Below are 18614 nucleotides of genomic sequence, written 5' to 3' on the forward strand. Positions count from 1 at the left end.
AGCCATGATTGGCTAAAGGCACCTGCCTTTGGCCAATCATGGCACAGATGATTTGATTGGCCAAAGCATGGAGGGCAGTGTTCATGCTTTGGCCAATCATGTAATGCACTGCCAGTGCACAGTGCATTACGGATGCGGGAACTCCATTTGTTTGCCATTCGGCAAATGGGCTGTGTTTGAGTCAAACTTAGGTTTGACTCGAACACGAAGCCCATATCTATACAGTATCTATCTATCTATCTATATATATATATATATATATATATATATATATATATATATATATATATATATAGTATATATGCTGTGTGTGTGTATGTATATATTATATTATAACATTCTAGAGAATGACTCCATGAGTGTCCCCTTTCACTTACAGGAGGTGCTGTATATTTGCAAGTACTGTATGTATATAATAAAATAAAACTAAACAATCCCTAGACATTCTAATTATGAGCCTCTTCAGCAAACAATACAAACAGAGAACAATCTAGTAAAGTCTTACTTTGCCTCTTTTCCAGAAGATGGGATTACTCATATTGGTAAGCATTTCAGGCACAAAGTCTGGTCCTATAATGGTAATTCGATAAGTGAAATAATATGTACTGTTAATAAAAACCCAGCTTTCCAAAATAAGATCAGTTGGAACTTCTCTTCTCTCATTGAAGTAGATCTTGTCTCCGGATGGTTCCATGTAATAAACATTTCTCACATATTTGTGCAGCTTTTCATGGAAGACAGAAATATACATATTACCATCATACCAATTTAAAGGATAAGTTCACCTTTTATAAGATGTTAGATGTTACATCCATATTCAGGGTGTAACATGTTGCAAATGCTCCGGCCTCCGCTCCCCCGAATTCCCCATTTTGATAGCTAGTGGGGGATGTTTTCTCTCCCTGCTAGCTGTCACTAATTTAAAAAAGTGGCGGTGGCTCCAACCGGCCAGCCGCGTCATTCATTCACAGTATTCTGTGAATGGGAAGACTATAATTACTGACAGCCTTAGTAGCTGTCGGTACTTTCCAGGCTCCTAGGAAAAAATAATGATAAATGCATATTTTTTACCGGCAAAAAAAAATGTGTATTTATTATTATTATTATTTTTTTTTTTTAAAAAGGTGAACTTACCCTTTAACTTTCTACTGAACAATTTCAAACTTGTCAATTCTACTAGTGGGAAAAAAAAATGAGACTTAGGGACAACAACTGCTGTAAGGGAGTATCTCCCCCGATATGCTACTTTTTCTTGGTTATGAAGTTGTCCGTGATCATTGTACATTTTAATATATTTCTTCGTAATGTCTCCCTTTTTTGTTAAATGCTCTATGTGACCTCTTTACCCACCTCAATATTGAACATTTTTACCCCCTTCCTGCCCAGGCCAATTTTAAGCATTTTCAGTCGTGCAACACTGTACCCAAATAAAATTTTTTACTTCAGTAAGTTTTATTGGAATTTTACAAAAAGAAAACATAGAAACAACATGTGAGTAGACTACATCAGTATAAGGTACAGCCAATACATGTAGTGTCAGAGTTACAATACACAGTCAAAAACAACATTAAGAAGTAAGCCATGAAACCCATGGTTATAATCAAACTTTTTCAGGCCTGATTGTAGAGACAATGCTTTTTCATATGTATAAGTAATTTTAACAGAGGCCCCTACCTTGGATAGGTTAGGATCTGTATCTTTCTTTCAGTGCCTGGTAATGACTGATTTAGAGGCTAGAAGAATATGTGCAACAATTGAATGATATCTAGATGGGAAGTTTTTGATTCTTAGATTTAGAATGGCAAGAGCTGGGGATGGTGATGTGAAAATCCCAGTGGATGAGGAGTTGAGACAGAATACTTGATTCCAGAAACTTGTGATGTTTTTACGTGACCAAAATGTGTGGAGGAGGTTCCCCACCGTGATCTAGAGGCATAATATTGAAGCAATCTAAAGGGGGTCAGGTACCAAAGGGATATAATTTTTGTGAGAGTTAACGCATCTAGAGATTCTCTGTGTATACTTACTTTAAAAGCCTGTAGAATTTGCACTGGAGTGTATGTGCTCCTCCTATTGCAAAAGAGGGTTGGATTTATAGAATGTAGTTTTACTTTGGGGGGGTATTATATAGAAGGGGAGTCCCTTTGGCACTGTAGTATTGCCATACCTGAGGGGATAGAAGAAGAGGTTGTAGGGGATTGTTAGGTATGAATTTTTAAATTCTAATATACGTATAAAGCTCCATGTCAGGAATACTGTTTGGACCAGAGATGGGTTTAAGTGTATTGTTGTTGTCCAAAATGTCTTCCACCCACTGAATACCTTTGGAGGACTTTTTTTTGATGGAAAATTATGGACAATTATGGGATGTGGATTACCAATGCGGTTAATGGCATGGAAATACATTGGAATTTGGAAGGATCCCCTGGATGGTCCATCAGAGCTCTCCATGCCAGTAGTGAAGATTGGACAGGTAGAAAAAAATTGCTTATCTTCAAAGTTTTCCAACAATCTGCTAAAAGGAGAGAGTGCAGATGGGGCATTCTCACTACATCAGATTATATATGCAGCCAAAGAACATTAGGTGAAGGTTAGAATCAAAGGCTTCCAGACAGCATGTATCGGCACCCGGGGTCAGCCAGACAGAACGCCAATCAACGCAAGCTGTTGCCACCACCAGAATGCAGTCATTGCAAAGCTCAGCAGTGTGGCATTTTTTTTGTGTGTCTGCCTCTGATAGCAGCGATGCCATTTGCAACCTGTGCCAAAAGAAACTGAGTCGTGGGAAGTCCAACACCCACCTAGGTACAACTGCTTTGCAAAGGCACATGATCTCACATCACAAACGCCTATGGGATCAACACATGAGTAAAAGCAGCACACAAACTCAAAGCCACCATCCTCATCCTGGTCCAGCATCTTCAGCCACGTCAACCACTGCTGTCCTCCTTGCCCCCTATCAACAACCCGCCACTCTGCCTCTCACCTTCAGCAGTTCCTGCTCATCTGCCCACAGTCAGGTGTCTGTCAAGGAAATGTTTGAGCGTAAGAAGCCAATGTCACAGAGTCACCCCCTAGCCCGGCGTCTGACAGCTGGCTTGTCAGAACTCTTAGCCCGCCAGCTTTTACCATACAAGCTGGTGGAGTCTGAGGCCTTCAAAAAATGTGTCGCTATTGGGACACCGCAGTGGAAGGTACCCGGCCAAAATTTTTTTTCACAAAAGGCAATCCCCAACCTGTACTCTATTGTGGAAAAGGAAGTCATGTCATGTCTGGCACACAGTGTTGGGGCAAGGGTCCATCTGACCACTGATAGCTGGTCTGCAAAGCACGGTCAGGGCAGGTATATCACTTACACTGCACATTGGGTAAACCTGCTGGCGGCTGCCAAGCATGGAATGCGTGGCTCTGCAGAGGAGTTGGTGACACTGCCATGACTTGCAGGCAGGCCTGCTGCCACCTCCACTACTCCTCCTACTCCATCCTCTTTGCTAACCTCCTCGGCTGAGTCCTCTTCTGCTGTTGCGTCTTGCTCCACACCAACTGCACCCCCCCCCAGCTCCCCAGGGGCTATTCCACATGCCGAATACGACAGTGTCGCGCTGTCTTGGGGTTGACTTGCCTGAAAGCAGAGTCACACCGGACCAGCACTACAGTCCGCCCTGAATGCACAGGTGGATCAGTGTCTGACCCCGCACCAACTGGAGATCAGCAAAGTGGTGTGTGACAACGGAAGCAAATTGTTGGCGGCATTGAATTTGGGCAAGTTGACACATGTGCTGTGCATGGCACATGTGTTGAATCTGATTGTACAACGCTTTGTGCAGAAGTACCCAGGCTTACAGGACGTCCTCAAGCAGGCCAGGAAGGTGTGTGGCCATTTCAGGCGTTCCTACACGGCCATGGCGCACTTTTCAGATATTCAGCGGCGAAACAACATGCCAGTGAGGCGCTTGATTTGCGACAGCCCGACACGTTGGAATTCAACACTCCTAATGTTCGACCACCTGCTCCAACAAGAAAAAGCTGTCAACAAGTATTTGTATGACTGGGGTGCTAGGATTGCCTCTGCGGAGCTGGGTATTTTTTTGCCACGTTACTGGATGCTCATGCGCGATACCTGTAGGCTCATGTATCCTTTTGAGGAGGTGACAAACCTAGTCAGTCGCACCGAAGGCACCATCAGCGACATCATCCCGTATGTTTTCTTCCTGGAGCATGCCCTGCGAAGAGTGCTGGATCAGGCCGTTGATGAGCGTGAAGAGGAAGAGTTGTGGTCACCATCACCACCAGAAACAGCCTTATCATCGCTTGCTAGACCTGCGGCAACGCTGGAAGGGGAGTCTGAGGATGAGGAGTCAGAGGAGGAATGTGGCTTTGAGGAGGAGGAACACCAACCACAGCAGGCATCCCAGGGTGCTCGTTGTCACCTATCTGGTACCCGTGGTGTTGTACGTGGCTGGGGGGAAGAACACACCTTCAATGACATCAGTGAGGACGAGGAATTGGACATGAGTAGCTCGGCATCCAACCTTGTGCAAATGGGTTCTTTCATGCTGTCATGCCTGTTAAGGGACCCTCGTATAAAAAGGCTGAAGGAGAACGACCTGTACTGGGTGGCCACGCTACTAGACCCCCGGTATAAGCAGAAAGTGTTTGATATGTTACCGAATTACCAGCAGTCGCAAAGGATGCAGCAGTTACAAAACAAGCTAAAAAGTATGCTTTACACAGCGTATAAGGGTGATGTCACAGCACAACGGGAATCTAACAGGGGAAGAGGTTAAAGTAATCCTCCTCCTACCACAACCACGCCGGCAAGGACAGGATGCTTTACAGACGTGTTGTTGATGGAGGACATGCAGAGCTTTTTAAGTCCTACGCATCGCCACAGCCCTTCAGGGTCCACCCTCAAGAGAATGACTCGACCGACAGGTAGCAGACTACCTTGCCTTAAGTGCAGATATCGACACTCTGAGGAGTGATGAACCCCTTGACTACTGGGTGTGCAGGCTTGACCTGTGGCCTGAGCTATCCCAATTTGCGATAGAACTTCTGGCCTGCCCCGCTTCAAATGTCCTGTCAGAAAGGACCTTCAGCGCAGCAGGAGGTATTGTCTCTGAGAAGAGAAGTCGCCTAGGTCAAAAAAGTCTAGATTACCTCACCTTTATTAAGATGAATGAGGCATGGATCCTGAAGGGACTGACAGTGGGGGATGCATTTGACTAAAAAAGGCCTGATGAGATGCCTTGGGCTAAAAACGGTCCACATGCTGCTGTATTTAATCTCTGCATGCCGGATGACTTACGTGACTTCTCCGCCACCAACTACGGTTCAAGCTGCAATATTTTAGTGAACTTTCTGCCTGGAAAACCTAAATTTTTCCGGCCGCTGCTACAGCAGCAGCTGCAACAATACCTACTTTTTCAGGCATGTGTACGTGCCTAATTTTTCTGGCCTCTGGTGCTGCACTGTGACTGCAAAAAAAAAAAAAAGGCAAATACATGTGTCAATTCCCCTTCGCGATCGTTACCTTGTTGTGGTGAAGGGGCTTGCGTATCACAATGAAGCGATCACCTCTAGGAGTGTGTTGGCAATGTTGGCAAACCCCAGATGATAAGGTCGTTGCTTCATTGTGAACAGACCAAAAGCGATCCGCTGGATAATTTTTCATGCAAAACATTAATTTTCTTTATGATCATCTTGGGTGATCATTAAAGCCTACTAGGCCAACAATGGGCCCACACTGCAGAATCATTGTTTTCTGGGACACTTAATTGTCACTGAAATACCTTAGCACGACCATAGGCTTTGAAAAACCGCCATCGCCTGCAAAATCCCAAACGTGCGCATGAGCACAGTCATCACTACAACAAGATTGACGCATAGAGGAATAAAATTTATGTCATGAGTGTGTCAACTATTGACAACCTTTTTGTGGTTGTCTAAAATCTATTTGATACACGTCCCCTGATAGGGGACGTAACAGGGATTAAACTGATAAGAATAGTACTACTTAACACACCACTCATATAGGATGGCACAGTACATTGCACGGCGCACGTGCAGTGCCCAAAATTGGAAGTAAGAACAGACCAACCATCTTTTTCCATCTCCCGGTTCCTAAAATCTATTCCGTACACCAGCCCCTGATAGGGAACGTAACGTAACAGGGATTAAACTGATGAGAACAGATTTTTTTAATTTAAAAAAAAAAAAGAAAGGAGGACAGCCTCTGCGGAGCTGGGTATTTTTTGGCCATGTTACTGAATGCTCATGCACAATGGCTGTAGGCTCATGCGTCCTTTTGCGGAGGTGACAAACCTAGTCAGTCAAACCCAAGGCAACATCACCGACCTCATCCCATATGCGTTTTTTCTGGAACGTGCCCTGCGAAGAGTGCTGGATCAGGCCGTCGATGAGCATGAAGAGGAAAAGTTGTGGTCCCCATCACCACCAGAAGCAGCCTTGTCGTTGTCGATTGCTGGACCTGTGGCAACGCAGAGAGAGGAGTCTGAAGAAGAGAAGTCAGAGGAGGAAGGTGGCTTTGAGGAGGTGGAAGACCAACCACAGCAAGTGTCCCAGGGGGCTGGTTGTCACCTTTCGGGGACCCTTGGTGTTGTACGTGGCTGGGTGGAGGAAGAGACCTTCAATGACGTCAGTGAGGACAAGGAACGGGACATGGCTAGCTTGGTATCCAACCTTGTGCAAAATGGGGAGTTTGCGGTTGTGCAAATGGACTGACTGACTGTTAAACGGGGAGTTTGGTCTGTCAGAGTTTGGTCGGACTGTCACTGTGAAGCGGGTGTAACCCTTACACTACCTGATCGATACAACATCATACCTGATCGTATACACACACTGGATGTTTTAAAGCACGTCATTCCAAACAATTTAGGAATGTTAGGTGATTTATGCCCTTTATGGATTAAAACCTGACTTTGTGTCAACTACGTAATTTCCCATGGGAGTTTTGCCATGGATCCCCCTCCGGCATGCCACAGTCCAGGTGTTAGTCCCCTTGAAACAACTTTTCCATCACTATTGCGGCCAGAAAGAGTCCCTGTGGGTTTTAAAATTCGCCTGCCCATTAAAGTCTAAGGCGGTTCGCCCGGTTCGCCCGTTCGTGAACATTCACGGAGGCTCGCGTTCGCGAACAGCAAATTTTAGGTTCGCGACATCACTAGTAAGGAGGCAATGGAGTAACGTCGTGGAGTGTTTAGTGATGTTTCATTATCAGCATGCTCACCTCAGTATCCTGCAGGCTCTCATCCAGTCTCATCTGATGGGCTGGAACACAGTGGGCTTGGTGGGGAGGAAGAAGTGCCTGTTCTGTGGCTGTCATCGGCCCCAGTCTAATCCTCCAGCCAATCTGTATGGTTTCAAGCCTACAAGGGGCAGGCTGGAGAAAGAATGCAGTCAGCTTATTCGGGCGATGATCATCTTTCCATTTGCGGGATATGGCCGCTGTGTGCCTGCTTGTATCGGGTGGGTGTAGAGAGGCTGCTGCTAGCCCTATGTGCTCCGGAGCTTGGCTCCTATGCTGCCATCCGGTGTGCATGCTGGCCATGTCCCCCTCCCCACTTTAATGAATTTTAATGCACACATATACAATATACCAACATGCTTTAATTTTGTGCATGCATATGGAATGGTGTCAAACTACCATATTTAAAAATCTCCATAGGCGATGATTTAAAGTACAAGCCTTACTAGGTTACCAGTTTACAGTTACAGAGAAGGTCTGGTGCTAGAATTATTGCTCTCGCTCTGACAATCACGGCAATGCCTCACATGTGTGGTATGTATATGAGACCAATTTGTGCATTCGCCTTTGCATTTGAGCATAAGGGGATGGAGGTGCTTTACATTTTATATTTATTTATTTTTCTTTCGTTTTTTTACAGTTTCTTTAAAAAAAAATGTGTCATTTTCATTGCTGTCACAAGGAATGTAAACATTACTAGTGACAGCAATAGGCAGTAAAGGGTACTATTTATGTAAAGATTTGGGGTTTATTAGACCCCAGATGTCTCCTTCCCTCTAAAAGCATATGATCAGATTTTTTTTCCACAAGTTTTTGGAGAAAATGGAAAGAAAATGAAGCACTTTTTTTTTTTTTTTTTACACAAAGTTGTCAATTTATAAGACATAACATGTACATACCAAGAATTACACCCCAAAATACATTCAGCTATTCCCCCTGAGTATGGCAGTAATGAATGTGTAAGATTTTTTCACAGCCTAGCTGAAGAAAGGGTAAACAAAAGATGACCTGTGGTTTTAGTAGAGCGGTTTTCTGCATAGGAGAGCTTTGGTCCAGGAAACAGGCAGAGATATGGTCAGCAACAGCCAAATGAATCATCCAGGCAGCAGGCAGGGATATGGTCATTACACAGGCCAGGGTCAGTACAGGCAATAGAATGACATCCAGGCAGCAGACAGGAACATGGTCAGCCAAAATAATTGGTCCAGACAGCAGGCAGGAAAATGGTCCATAAAAAGTCCTGGGTCAGTACAGGCAGCAGGCAGAGTTATGGTCAGGACAGCCAAAGTATTAGTCTAGGCAGCAGGCAGGAACATCAGACTTAGGGCCTCAGTCAGGTAGGACCTGGGCAAAGAGTTAGAGGCTTCTTCCCTCCAAATATATTTGAAGGAATAACAGAGCTTGATCTGGGAATTACAAAAACCCAGATGTGACGGGAGTCTCTTTGGTTGGGGGAATCCATGGAATTCAGTTTAGCTTAGAGAGGTTGGGAAATCCCTGTCTCAGCTCCCCAGGTCCCTCTTATGTGTAAATCACCCTGTGTCTATTAGGGACACAGGGCGACTGAGAAAATGATGGACAACTACTTAATGGAAGCTGAGAATATGGTTTGGATTACTTCAAAAGGGACAGTAATATTTATCCACTATACCCCTGAAGAAATCTATGATACATTAATTCCAGTGTATTAGAATGATGAAACATTGTATGACATTTACCATATACCCTGTTGTAGACCATCACCATCCCCTAAAGACTATTCCTTCTTTGTTTGATTCTGAACTATACATGGGAATTTGAAAGATCTGGTCACATTGATCTGTTCCATGTACTTCAATGTAGGATCTGGACAGTCTGCTGTTATTGTCTGTTTAATAAGGTGTTCTGTGTTTATACTTTGGTTAACCACTTGCCGACTGCCGCACGACTATTTACAAAGGGGCCTGTAAGGGTTTTGGGAGCGAGCGCGCGCCGCCGGAATGCGCGCTCCCGCTCATTTACTGACCCCCCCCCCCGCGCGCACGCGTGCCCGGCGGACCCGATGTCCACCGGGCACTCGCAATCGTCCGTGACAGCGGGAGAAAGATAGGCGGCTAGTGTAAACAAAGCCGCCTGTCAGTCTCCCCTGTGTAAGAATGGTGATCAAACGGTTCTACTATTTAGGACCGTTGATCACTGTTCTTAAAAAACAAGATACAGCCAGGTGCTGGGAGGCGGGGCTTCGGGTATGGCTGCATAGCCACAAGCTCTGCCAAGATCCGGCCGCATTGCACGCCATCCTGCCTGCCCATCATAGCTGGACACCAGCACCTTATCTGGGGAGATAGAGGAGACCCCAAGGAACCCCCACGTACCACTATTTCCCGTATTGGGGGTGTGAGGATCGGAATCGGGCTCGCTCCGTTTTGGGCCTAGAAACTGCATCGCCCGCCATCCTGCTTACCCCTTACACCTGGACACCAGCACTCCATCTGGGGTGATAGGGGTGACCCCACAGACCCTCCAGGTACCACTATTGCCAGGATTGGGGCTGCAGGGCAGGAAATTAGGAGCTCTCCTTCTCTGACCTAGAATCTGCATCAAGCGCCATCCTGCCTCCCCCTTGCACTGCCGGACGCCGGCAAACCATCTGGGGTGTGTGAGGAGAGCCTACAGACCCTCCAGGTACCGTTATTGCCCCACTTTAGGCAGTTTTCAACATAATCTGCCTCTTTCATTTTCGGGCCTACAAATCCAAGATGGCGGCCGCACCTCAGCCAGGCCACCCATCTGATCTGCAGTTCGGATCTCCTCAGCCCTCCCCCTATCTCAGTTCCACACACAGCCCCCGGGGACCCCCCCCCTTTACCATCCTGGACTCCCAAGCTTCCCCTGCATCTACAGAATCCCTCATCGGCCAGACACTGGATGAGCTGATAATGTCCCCCATGGAGTCAGGTACAGCCTTGTTCCAGGCCAGAGACCCTCCACAATCTCACTCCACAGAAGTGCCTTTTGACCCTAACTCCATGATGCAAAAATTCTCTGAAATGTTAGACAGGGGCCTCTCTATCACAGCTGCCAGAATCACCACAGACATCAAAGCTGATCTTGCACATCTAGGTAACAGGATTGAGGCTATCGAATCCAAAGTGGATGTTTCAGTGACCCGGATCAATCAAAATACTGATTGGATCCAGGAGTTACACTCCCAATTGGACTCAGCACTTTCCAAAATAGACGATTTAGAGAACAGGACAAGGAGATATAATTTCAGGATCAGAGGTCTGCCAGAATCTTACACTGAGACTGTTGATACTGTCCAGGCTGTCATGAAAATGCTGCTACCTGACATTCCCACTCACAAGCTGGAGCTTGATAGAGCACACAGAGCTCTAGGCCCTCCTCGCTCTGATGGTCTCCCTAGGGACATTGTAGTTAAACCTCACTACTTTTCAGTCAAAGAAGAGGTGATGAAAAAGGCCAGAGCCACTGCTCAGCTCTCCTTTCAAGATCATCCTATACAAATCTTTGCTGACCTGTCACCGTTTACTATTCAAAAGCGCAGATCTCTCAAACCACTGCTCACTGTTCTCACTCAAAAGGAGATAAAATACTGGTGGCTTTTCCCTTTCAATTTGAAATTCTCCTTCAAGAACAAATACTATACATTTTCCAACTTTGCTGATGGTGAAAAGCTTCTTCTGGAACTCCATCTTCTTGCACAAGCTCCTGCCTCTCCACCTCCACTGGACCCGCCTGCAAGCTCCACCAAACGCCAAATTCCTTCCAGCCCTGTGGCACCTCTATGGCAGAAGCCTAAACACAAGAGATCTAAAGATTCCAAGCACCCTGGATGAACAATTTTTTCATATGATGTCTCCTATCTACACTTTTTTTTTTTTTTTCCAGGTTGATTTTGAACACCTGTACCTGGTCCTGAGCAGGTGTTCTGGTTGCGGGAGGTGATTGTTTTCTACCCCCCCCCCCCCTGCCTGCTCAGGTCGCCCTACACTCATATTGACTTTGTCAAGTGACTTTCCTTTCGTGTTGTTTTTTTTTTAATAAACGTTTTTTATTGAGAAGAGTAAAAACGAACATTAACAAGTGATGACATTATATCACATTTAGCAGTAACCAATACAGAATAACAGCACACAGCAAAAAGCACCTTAGACTATACCTAGGAGCAATAAGATGTCATCTGTGATAAGTACTAAGATATAAACAGGCCTGCATCGACCCATCCAGGTAGAATATACAGCACGGAAATCAGTAGAACCAGATTAAGAGGGCCGATGCGACTCGGGTAGAGACCCCAGCCGCAGGTGCCCAAGCCAGTGTGTAGTGCTGTTAAGATCAATCATACGGGGCGTTGGGAATCCACTGGGTAGGGTAGTAATAAGGAAGGGAAAGGGATCTGTCCCCTCTAGCTGGAGATACGTGTAGCGAGGCGGTCAGGAGGCAAAAAGGTGACAATCTTGTGGGAAGCACCCCCGGAACGAACACCCCCGAGGGGAACACGCTGTGTCCAGAACCAGAGGCGCTTCGTCCACACACGCGAACTGACCGGACCTCGCTAACAGGAGGTGCGGTTGGTGACAGGAGGGAGGGGGGAGGGGGGGTTAAGGAAAGAGAAAAGGTATTGGCGTGCGCCAGAGGCGCCGTGGGACAACATGTGGAGGGAACATTAGAAGAAAAAGAGAGGATAGTAGGGTGGAGATAGTAAAGTAAGAGCGAAGAGTATGAGGGAAACAGGAGCTGGGGAGGGAAGGAAGAGAGGAGCGCGGGCGCACTCCCCCGAAGGACAACCGGGATATAAGTAGGGTGTGGTAAGTGCGGAGCAGACTAGGCGTTCATTAGGCGGCGGTATTCATCAGATGCAGCAAACTCAATCCATGGGGCCCAGATGTCGTAAAATTTGGAGGGGGTATCAAGGGCTTGAAAAGTGAGATCTTCCATACGGGAGACCCTTCCCACCCTCCGCAGCCAGTCAGCCACAGTGGGTGGGGAAGGAGACAGCCAGAGGCGAGGGACGCACATGTTGGCGGCGGAGATCAAATGAAAGACCAGGGACCTCCTATACGTTCGTTGTGGAAGGGAGGAGTGATGCAAGAGGAATTGCGCCGGGCTGAGGTCCGGAGTAAAGGTGGTGATATGGGATATGAGGGCGTGTATAGTCTTCCAGAAAGGCTGGATCCGAGGGCAGTCCCACCAGATATGTAGGAGGGAACCTGTGTGAAGTTGACAACGCCAGCAAAGGGAGGGGAGATCGGCCGAAATTTTATGTAAGAGCTCAGGCGTTCTGTACCAGTGTGCGAAGATTTTAAAACCAGTCTCCTGCGTGAGGACGTTCCTGGAACCCTTGTGGATGTGAACGAAAATATGATCCCAGTCATCATCCGACAAGGTTTTGGCTGAAATCTCCTCCCATTGAGCTTGTAACCGGACAAGGCGAGGGGGTAGTGGCATGGAGAGGATGGAGTACAGAAGGGAGATAAGGTGCCGTTGTGGGTCTGACGATCCACAAAGGGTCTCAAAAGGAGTGAGGGTTCTAGACCAGCACGAGGTGTCGAGGGTACGGAGTAGGAAGTCTCTGAGCTGCAAGTAGTTGAAGAAACGCAATCGGAAGTCAGGAAATTTCTGCGCCCATTCTGAGTGGGAGAGCAACTTGCCCCCTAGAAAAGCAGTGTTCAGCCCTGCACGGGGCGGCGGAGACAGCGCCCTGCGGGGGAAGGAAGGAAAGGCCCGGAGGGAAGTCCGGGTTATGGATAAGGGGTACCATAGGGCCAGGTGATGAGGCCAAGTGCAAGGTCTTACATAACTTGCGAAAAATCGTGATCGTGGGGTTGATGGCCGGGTGTTTGTAGCATGGTGCTGGGAAGGAAGCGGGTGAGATCCAAGGCAGGTGTTGTATGGGGATGGGGGAGAAGGACCCCTCCAACGCAACCCAATCTTTGACATGACAATGTTTGTGCCAGTCCACCACCCTCGCCAGATGGCAGGACCAGTAGTACTTCTGAAGGTGCGGCAAGCCCAGGCCTCCCACTGCCTTCGGAGCAGTCAGGACGTCCCAGGACAGTCTGGGGCGCTTCGAGCGCCAGATGAAGGTCGTGCATGCCGATCGATACGATCGAAAGAATGCTGGGGGGAGTTTTAAAGGGACGGCCTGCATAGTGTAGAGGAGCCTGGGAAGGACGTTCATTTTAATCACCGCGACCCTGCCGAACCAGGAGAAGGAGCCAGACTCCCACTTGGAGAGGTCAACTTTAATAGATTGCACTAGCGGCAGGTAATTGCGCGAATACAAATCAGTCAGATTTGCTGGGATCTGGATGCCCAGATATGTGATAGCACAGGGTTCCCAGCGGAAGGGGAAATTGTCCTTACAGAATTGTACCTTGCAGGGCGGGAGGGAGATATTCAGGGCCTCTGATTTTGCGTAATTTATTTTGAGATTGGAAATAAGGTGAAAAGCGTCAAGATCCCGAAGAAGGTTGGGTAGGGAGATAGCGGGGTTGGTCAAAAACAACAAAATGTCGTCGGCGAACGCCGCCACCTTATAGGTTTTATGGGCTATCTTTACACCGTTAATATCAGGATTGGAGTTAATGCGGCGGAGAAGGGGTTCAAGGGTGATAATATATATCAACGGGGAAAGGGGACACCCCTGTCGGGTCCCATTCGACACGGAGAAGGCGTCCGACAGGCCTCCGTTGACCCGCACCCTAGCCGTGGGTGACGAGTAGAGGGCTTGTATAAAATTCAACATGCGGCCGGAGATGCCCAGAGACTCCAATGCTGCGGTCATGTAGTCCCAAGCAACCCTGTCGAACGCCTTCTCCGCGTCGAGCGAGAGAAAGAACCCTGGCGTACCAGAGGATGTCAGCCAATGGTGGATGCTGAGGGCCTTGAGAGTGTTATCCCGGGCCTCATGGCCCGGGACAAAACCCACCTGGTCAAGTGCGATAACCCCGGGAATGTGGGGTAGAAGGCGATTCGCCAGCACCTTGGCATATAATTTGATGTCAACGTTGAGGAGGGATATTGGCCTATAGTTGGAAACCAAGGAAGGGTCCTTACCGGGTTTAGGAATGACAGTGATGTGGGCTTCTAAGTAATCTGTGTGCAAAGTAGGGGAATCAGAGAAGGAGTTAAAGGCGGCCAGCATCGGGGATGTAAGAATATCCCCGAAGGTCCTGTAATATCCCACCGTCAGGCCATCCGGACCCGGGCACTTCCCCGGCTTAAGTTGTTTGAGTGCAAACTGCAACTCAGAGGAGACAATAGGGGCATCAAGTTCCACCAGGGCGTCTGGCGAAAGGGGGGGAGGGGAATATTTCTGCAGAAATTCTTTAATGGTCCTGGCTCTATCGGGGGGGAGGGCAGCGGGATCAGGGGGGCCCAAATTGTACAATGTACGGTAGTAGGTAAGGAATTGGTGGGCAATATCAGCGGTAGAAGTGACCTTCCCGCCACGCGGGTCCGTAATCGAGTGGATCGTCCTCGCCGCCCGTCGTGCCTGAAGTGCTCTGGCAAGGAGTCTACCCGATTTGTTGCCGCAATCATAGAACAATCGTTGCTGCAATGCAAATTTGCGTTGCGTTATAAAGCCCATTTCCGAGAGGAGGTCCTGACGGGTCTGGGTCAGTTCAGTCAAGGTATGTGAGGCCAATGTGAGTTTGTGCGTGCGTTCCAGGGAGTGGATGCGCTTGTTAAGGGTAGCGATGCGAGCACGGCGTTCCTTATTGCGTTTCGCGGCTAAGGCAACAAATACGCCCCTAATGGTGCACTTGTGAGCCGTCCACACCATGGTGGAGGTCACATCTGGCGTGGTATTACACGTGAAGTACTCTCGAAGGGCAGAAGTCAGCTCGGCGACATACACCGGATCGGACAGTAAGGAGTTGTCCAAACGCCATGAGCGGGATCGATCTGGATCGGGCCGCAGGGACAGGGAGACAGCAACGGGGTGGTGGTCGGACAGAAACATAGGATCAATGGACGCAGAGAGTAAGGAAGAGAGAGCAGCCTGCGAGATAAAGACATAGTCAATTCTAGAATATTTATTATGTGGGTGCGAGAAATATGTGAAGTCCCTGGTGTCTGGGTGCAGTGTTCTCCATGCGTCGTGTAACAAGAGGTCTCTGAGTAGAGTTTTAATCGCTCGCAGAGCTGAGTACGGTAGTGAAGAGGAGCCCGAGGAAACATCCAAGAGGGGGGACAGGGCTACATTAAAATCTCCCCCCACTACCAGAGTACCTGCCTGAAATTCAGTCAGACGAAGAAGCGTTGCTCGGAAAAAAGGTACAAGGCGTTTGTTAGGGGCGTAAACGTTCGCGAATGTGAAAGTTTGACCCCGGACAGAGCCCTTAAGAAAAAGAAAGCGCCCATCTTGATCTGAGACTGCGTCATGGAGAGTCCACGGGCAATTTTTAGAGATAAGGATAGAGACTCCCCTTGACTTAGAAACACCTGTTGTGGAATGGTAGACCGTCGGGAAGAAACGGTCTTGCAGGCGCGGAATCCTATCCGAGCGGAAATGGGTTTCCTGCAGAAACACCACATCCGCTTTAGCCTGTCTGGCATATAACAAGAGCTTGGATCTACGCTCTGGAACGTTCAGGCCCCTGACGTTGAGGGAAATAATTTTCAAGCGTGAGTCGGGTGCGTCCATTCCGGGGGAGCGCGCCACACGACGCCCAGGGCGGGTAGGCATACCGGTAGGCGAGAGGGGGGGGGGAGGGTGAAGAGAGAGGAGCCGAGAGGGTGAGGAGAAAAAGAAGAGGGAAAGAGAAATAAGGAAAAGAAAGAAGAACAAAGAGATAGGGGCAGAGAAACGGTCAAGGAGGGGAGGGAGGGTGGGCAGAGAGAGGGTGAAGGAAGGGGCGGGAAAAGAGAGAAGGGTTGTGGGCAGTCCGGTGGCAGGAGGACCCGCCTGCCTGCCTAGCACGGACTCAAAAATATGGAAGGTAGTGTATTAGTGCAAGTGTAGGGTGCGTTTCTAGATAATGCAATCAACTGTGAGACACTATGGGGGTTGGATAAAACCCAACCTGGAGGGCACACGTGGGACCCTGTTTCCACACTCGGGTGAGAGAAAAAAAGAACGGAAGGGTAGAAACAGGAACTAACCGACTGTGCGCCCCACCGACGGACAGAAAAAAAAAGGGTGAAAACCTGAGGAGAGCCAATGGGGATAGCAAAAAACAAAAACATGGATTGAGGGGCATATGCACTTGGAGAGAAGGGGAAGGGTCTCAGGAAGATCGAGTAAACAAAAAAGAAAAAAAAAACACACAAGGCCAGGGGAATACAGCATAACCACTGCAGTAGGGGACAAAAAGGTTGAGATGTAACGTAACACCCTGGACCATCGTAGGGGCTGGCATCCCCAGGCGCAAGGCCGGGGGAGGGCTTACAAGACACACCCAACATAAGGAGACTACAATTGGAGCAGGGCAAGACCACCGTCCCCGACAACGTCAGTCATCGGGAAGGGTGGGCGCCCCACAACTTACAACTATAACAGTTCAATAATAAACGAAGGCGTGTAGGCACAAATCATGGTATCCAACCTCTCAGCATACGGTATATCAGTGAGGCCGCGTCGGCCCCCCAGGGGCGGGCCGGGCCTGCCCAGAATAGACAGGACCCCCCCGCACATCCCCAGTGGGCCCACGCGACCACTCACGCCAGCAGCAGCGGCGATAGCAACCTCAGATGCAATAAACATTATGCTTAACAATATTACTACTGTCATCAACGTTACCTTTACCTACATCCCCTCGTGCAATACAAACCCGGCCACCCAACTAGAACCATGACTCTATTTCCCCCCCCCCCACCCATCCCCCCCACCCAGTTCAGGAAGGCCCATCTCAGGAATAGTACCGCAACAGTCAGGCATCCCGTGGGACCCGAGAGCACTAGGCAGTAGTGACGTGCTGTCAGAACTAAAGGCTGAAATCCTCACAAGGCAGGGCGGTTACTGGGCAACAAAGGGCATCAATAGTTAAGGCACACTGTGGTTGTAACATTTGCGGATACATAAGGGTAAAGTCCCTATATCAAGACGGCTGAACCCTGAGCAGCCAGATGGGGGGTGGGTCATCGGGTCTGTTGCAAACATGGGTGGGTAGGCAGCTGCGGTCAGCGACCACAAAGGAAGGGTGGCTAGAACCTGTGGGGGTCGGGTTAGACCGATGTACTGAGTCAGTGAGGGGCTGAAGCACGTCTACAAAGCAGCGTGATCGATCAATCAGGACAGAGGGAGGACAAGTCAGAAGCAGCCAAAACAGGGGGTGGCTGAACAAACAAACACAGGATCTATGTTCAAATGGGGGTGTGAAGCCGGCTCCATGAGTAGCGGGCATTTAGGAAGAGGGCAAGGGAGCAAACAGAGCAGACAGGGGTGATACTCGCCAGACGGTCCAGGGCGTCCATCTCATCAGTTCCCCTTACGGGGTTTTCTTTGCTGAGGCGGTTTCGTGGGACTCCCCATCAGCGAAGGCATCTGCAAGGCTGCCAGGGGTCGAAGCGGTGAGGGCGAACGAGAACGCCTGAATCGTGAGTCGTGAGCCTCCATAGGTTCTTCCCTTGGTGCAGAAGCCACCGGCGGTCCTCCTCGGAAGGCGGCGTACCAGTTAGGGACGTCGATCAGTGGGAGACCCATGGCGGCACAGAAGTGCGGGAGATCCTCCGGGACCCTTAGGAGTGTCGTGCGACCCTGCACAGTAGCTGACAGGCAGAAGGGGAATTTCCATTTGTATGGGATCCCCTTCATCCTCAGGGCCTCCAGTAAAGGGCGCAGATCCCTGCGATGCTGCAAAGTAATGCTGGAGAGGTCTTGATAGATGTGAATAGCAGCACCGTCATGTTCCAAATTGGCCCTGTTTCTGGCTTTGCGGAGAATCTCTTCCTTCAGTTTATAATCCACCAGGCAGCAGACCACGTCCCTAGGGGGGTCCTCATCCCTACCCCGCGGACGTAGCGCGCGATGTATGCACTCCATATCAATGGGGGACTGCAAGGGGTGGTCAAGGAGGGAGTTGAAGATACCCGTGACTGCTGGAGCGACCATGTCGGGTTCAACAGATTCGGGGAGACCACGTACCCGCAAATTATGACGCCTACCCCCATTGTCCAAATCTTCCATATGCCTTTGGAGATCCCTCAGCTGCAGTGATTGAGAGTCCACAGCGCGTGTGACAGACCGGGGCACCCTGTCATGCTGTGCAGTGACCGTCTCTATCCCCTGCACCCGGCCGGTCAGACTCCTCATCTCCTCTCTCATGTCCTGGATTGCAGAACCTAGCGTGTCCTTGATATCGGCTGCTACTGCACGGAGGTCAGCCATTGTCAGTGT

The 18614-nt window shown here is 48.9% G+C and overlaps 1 protein-coding gene across 2 annotated transcripts in view; it reads right to left on the minus strand.

Annotated features, from left to right (window-relative positions):
* LOC309563189 (vomeronasal type-2 receptor 26-like) overlaps window positions 1-18614 on the minus strand; it is a gene marked incomplete at its 3' end in the record, with an annotated part of 305613 nt that overhangs the window by 61260 nt on the left and 225739 nt on the right. The window contains exon 1 of one of the 2 annotated variants that reach the window (XM_082267547.1): window positions 506-563. The exons of the other annotated variant lie outside the window; for it this stretch is intronic. Coding sequence (XP_082123673.1) covers window positions 506-550 — 45 coding nt within the window. The 5' untranslated portion in view covers window positions 551-563. Of the gene's footprint in view, window positions 1-505; window positions 564-18614 lie in introns of those variants that run through there. 2 annotated transcript variants of the gene reach the window in all.

The sequence above is a fragment of the Pelophylax lessonae genome, assembly GCF_965119305.1.
Source record: "Pelophylax lessonae genome assembly, chromosome: 1".
In the NCBI taxonomy this organism is placed as follows: Eukaryota; Metazoa; Chordata; class Amphibia; order Anura; family Ranidae; genus Pelophylax; species Pelophylax lessonae.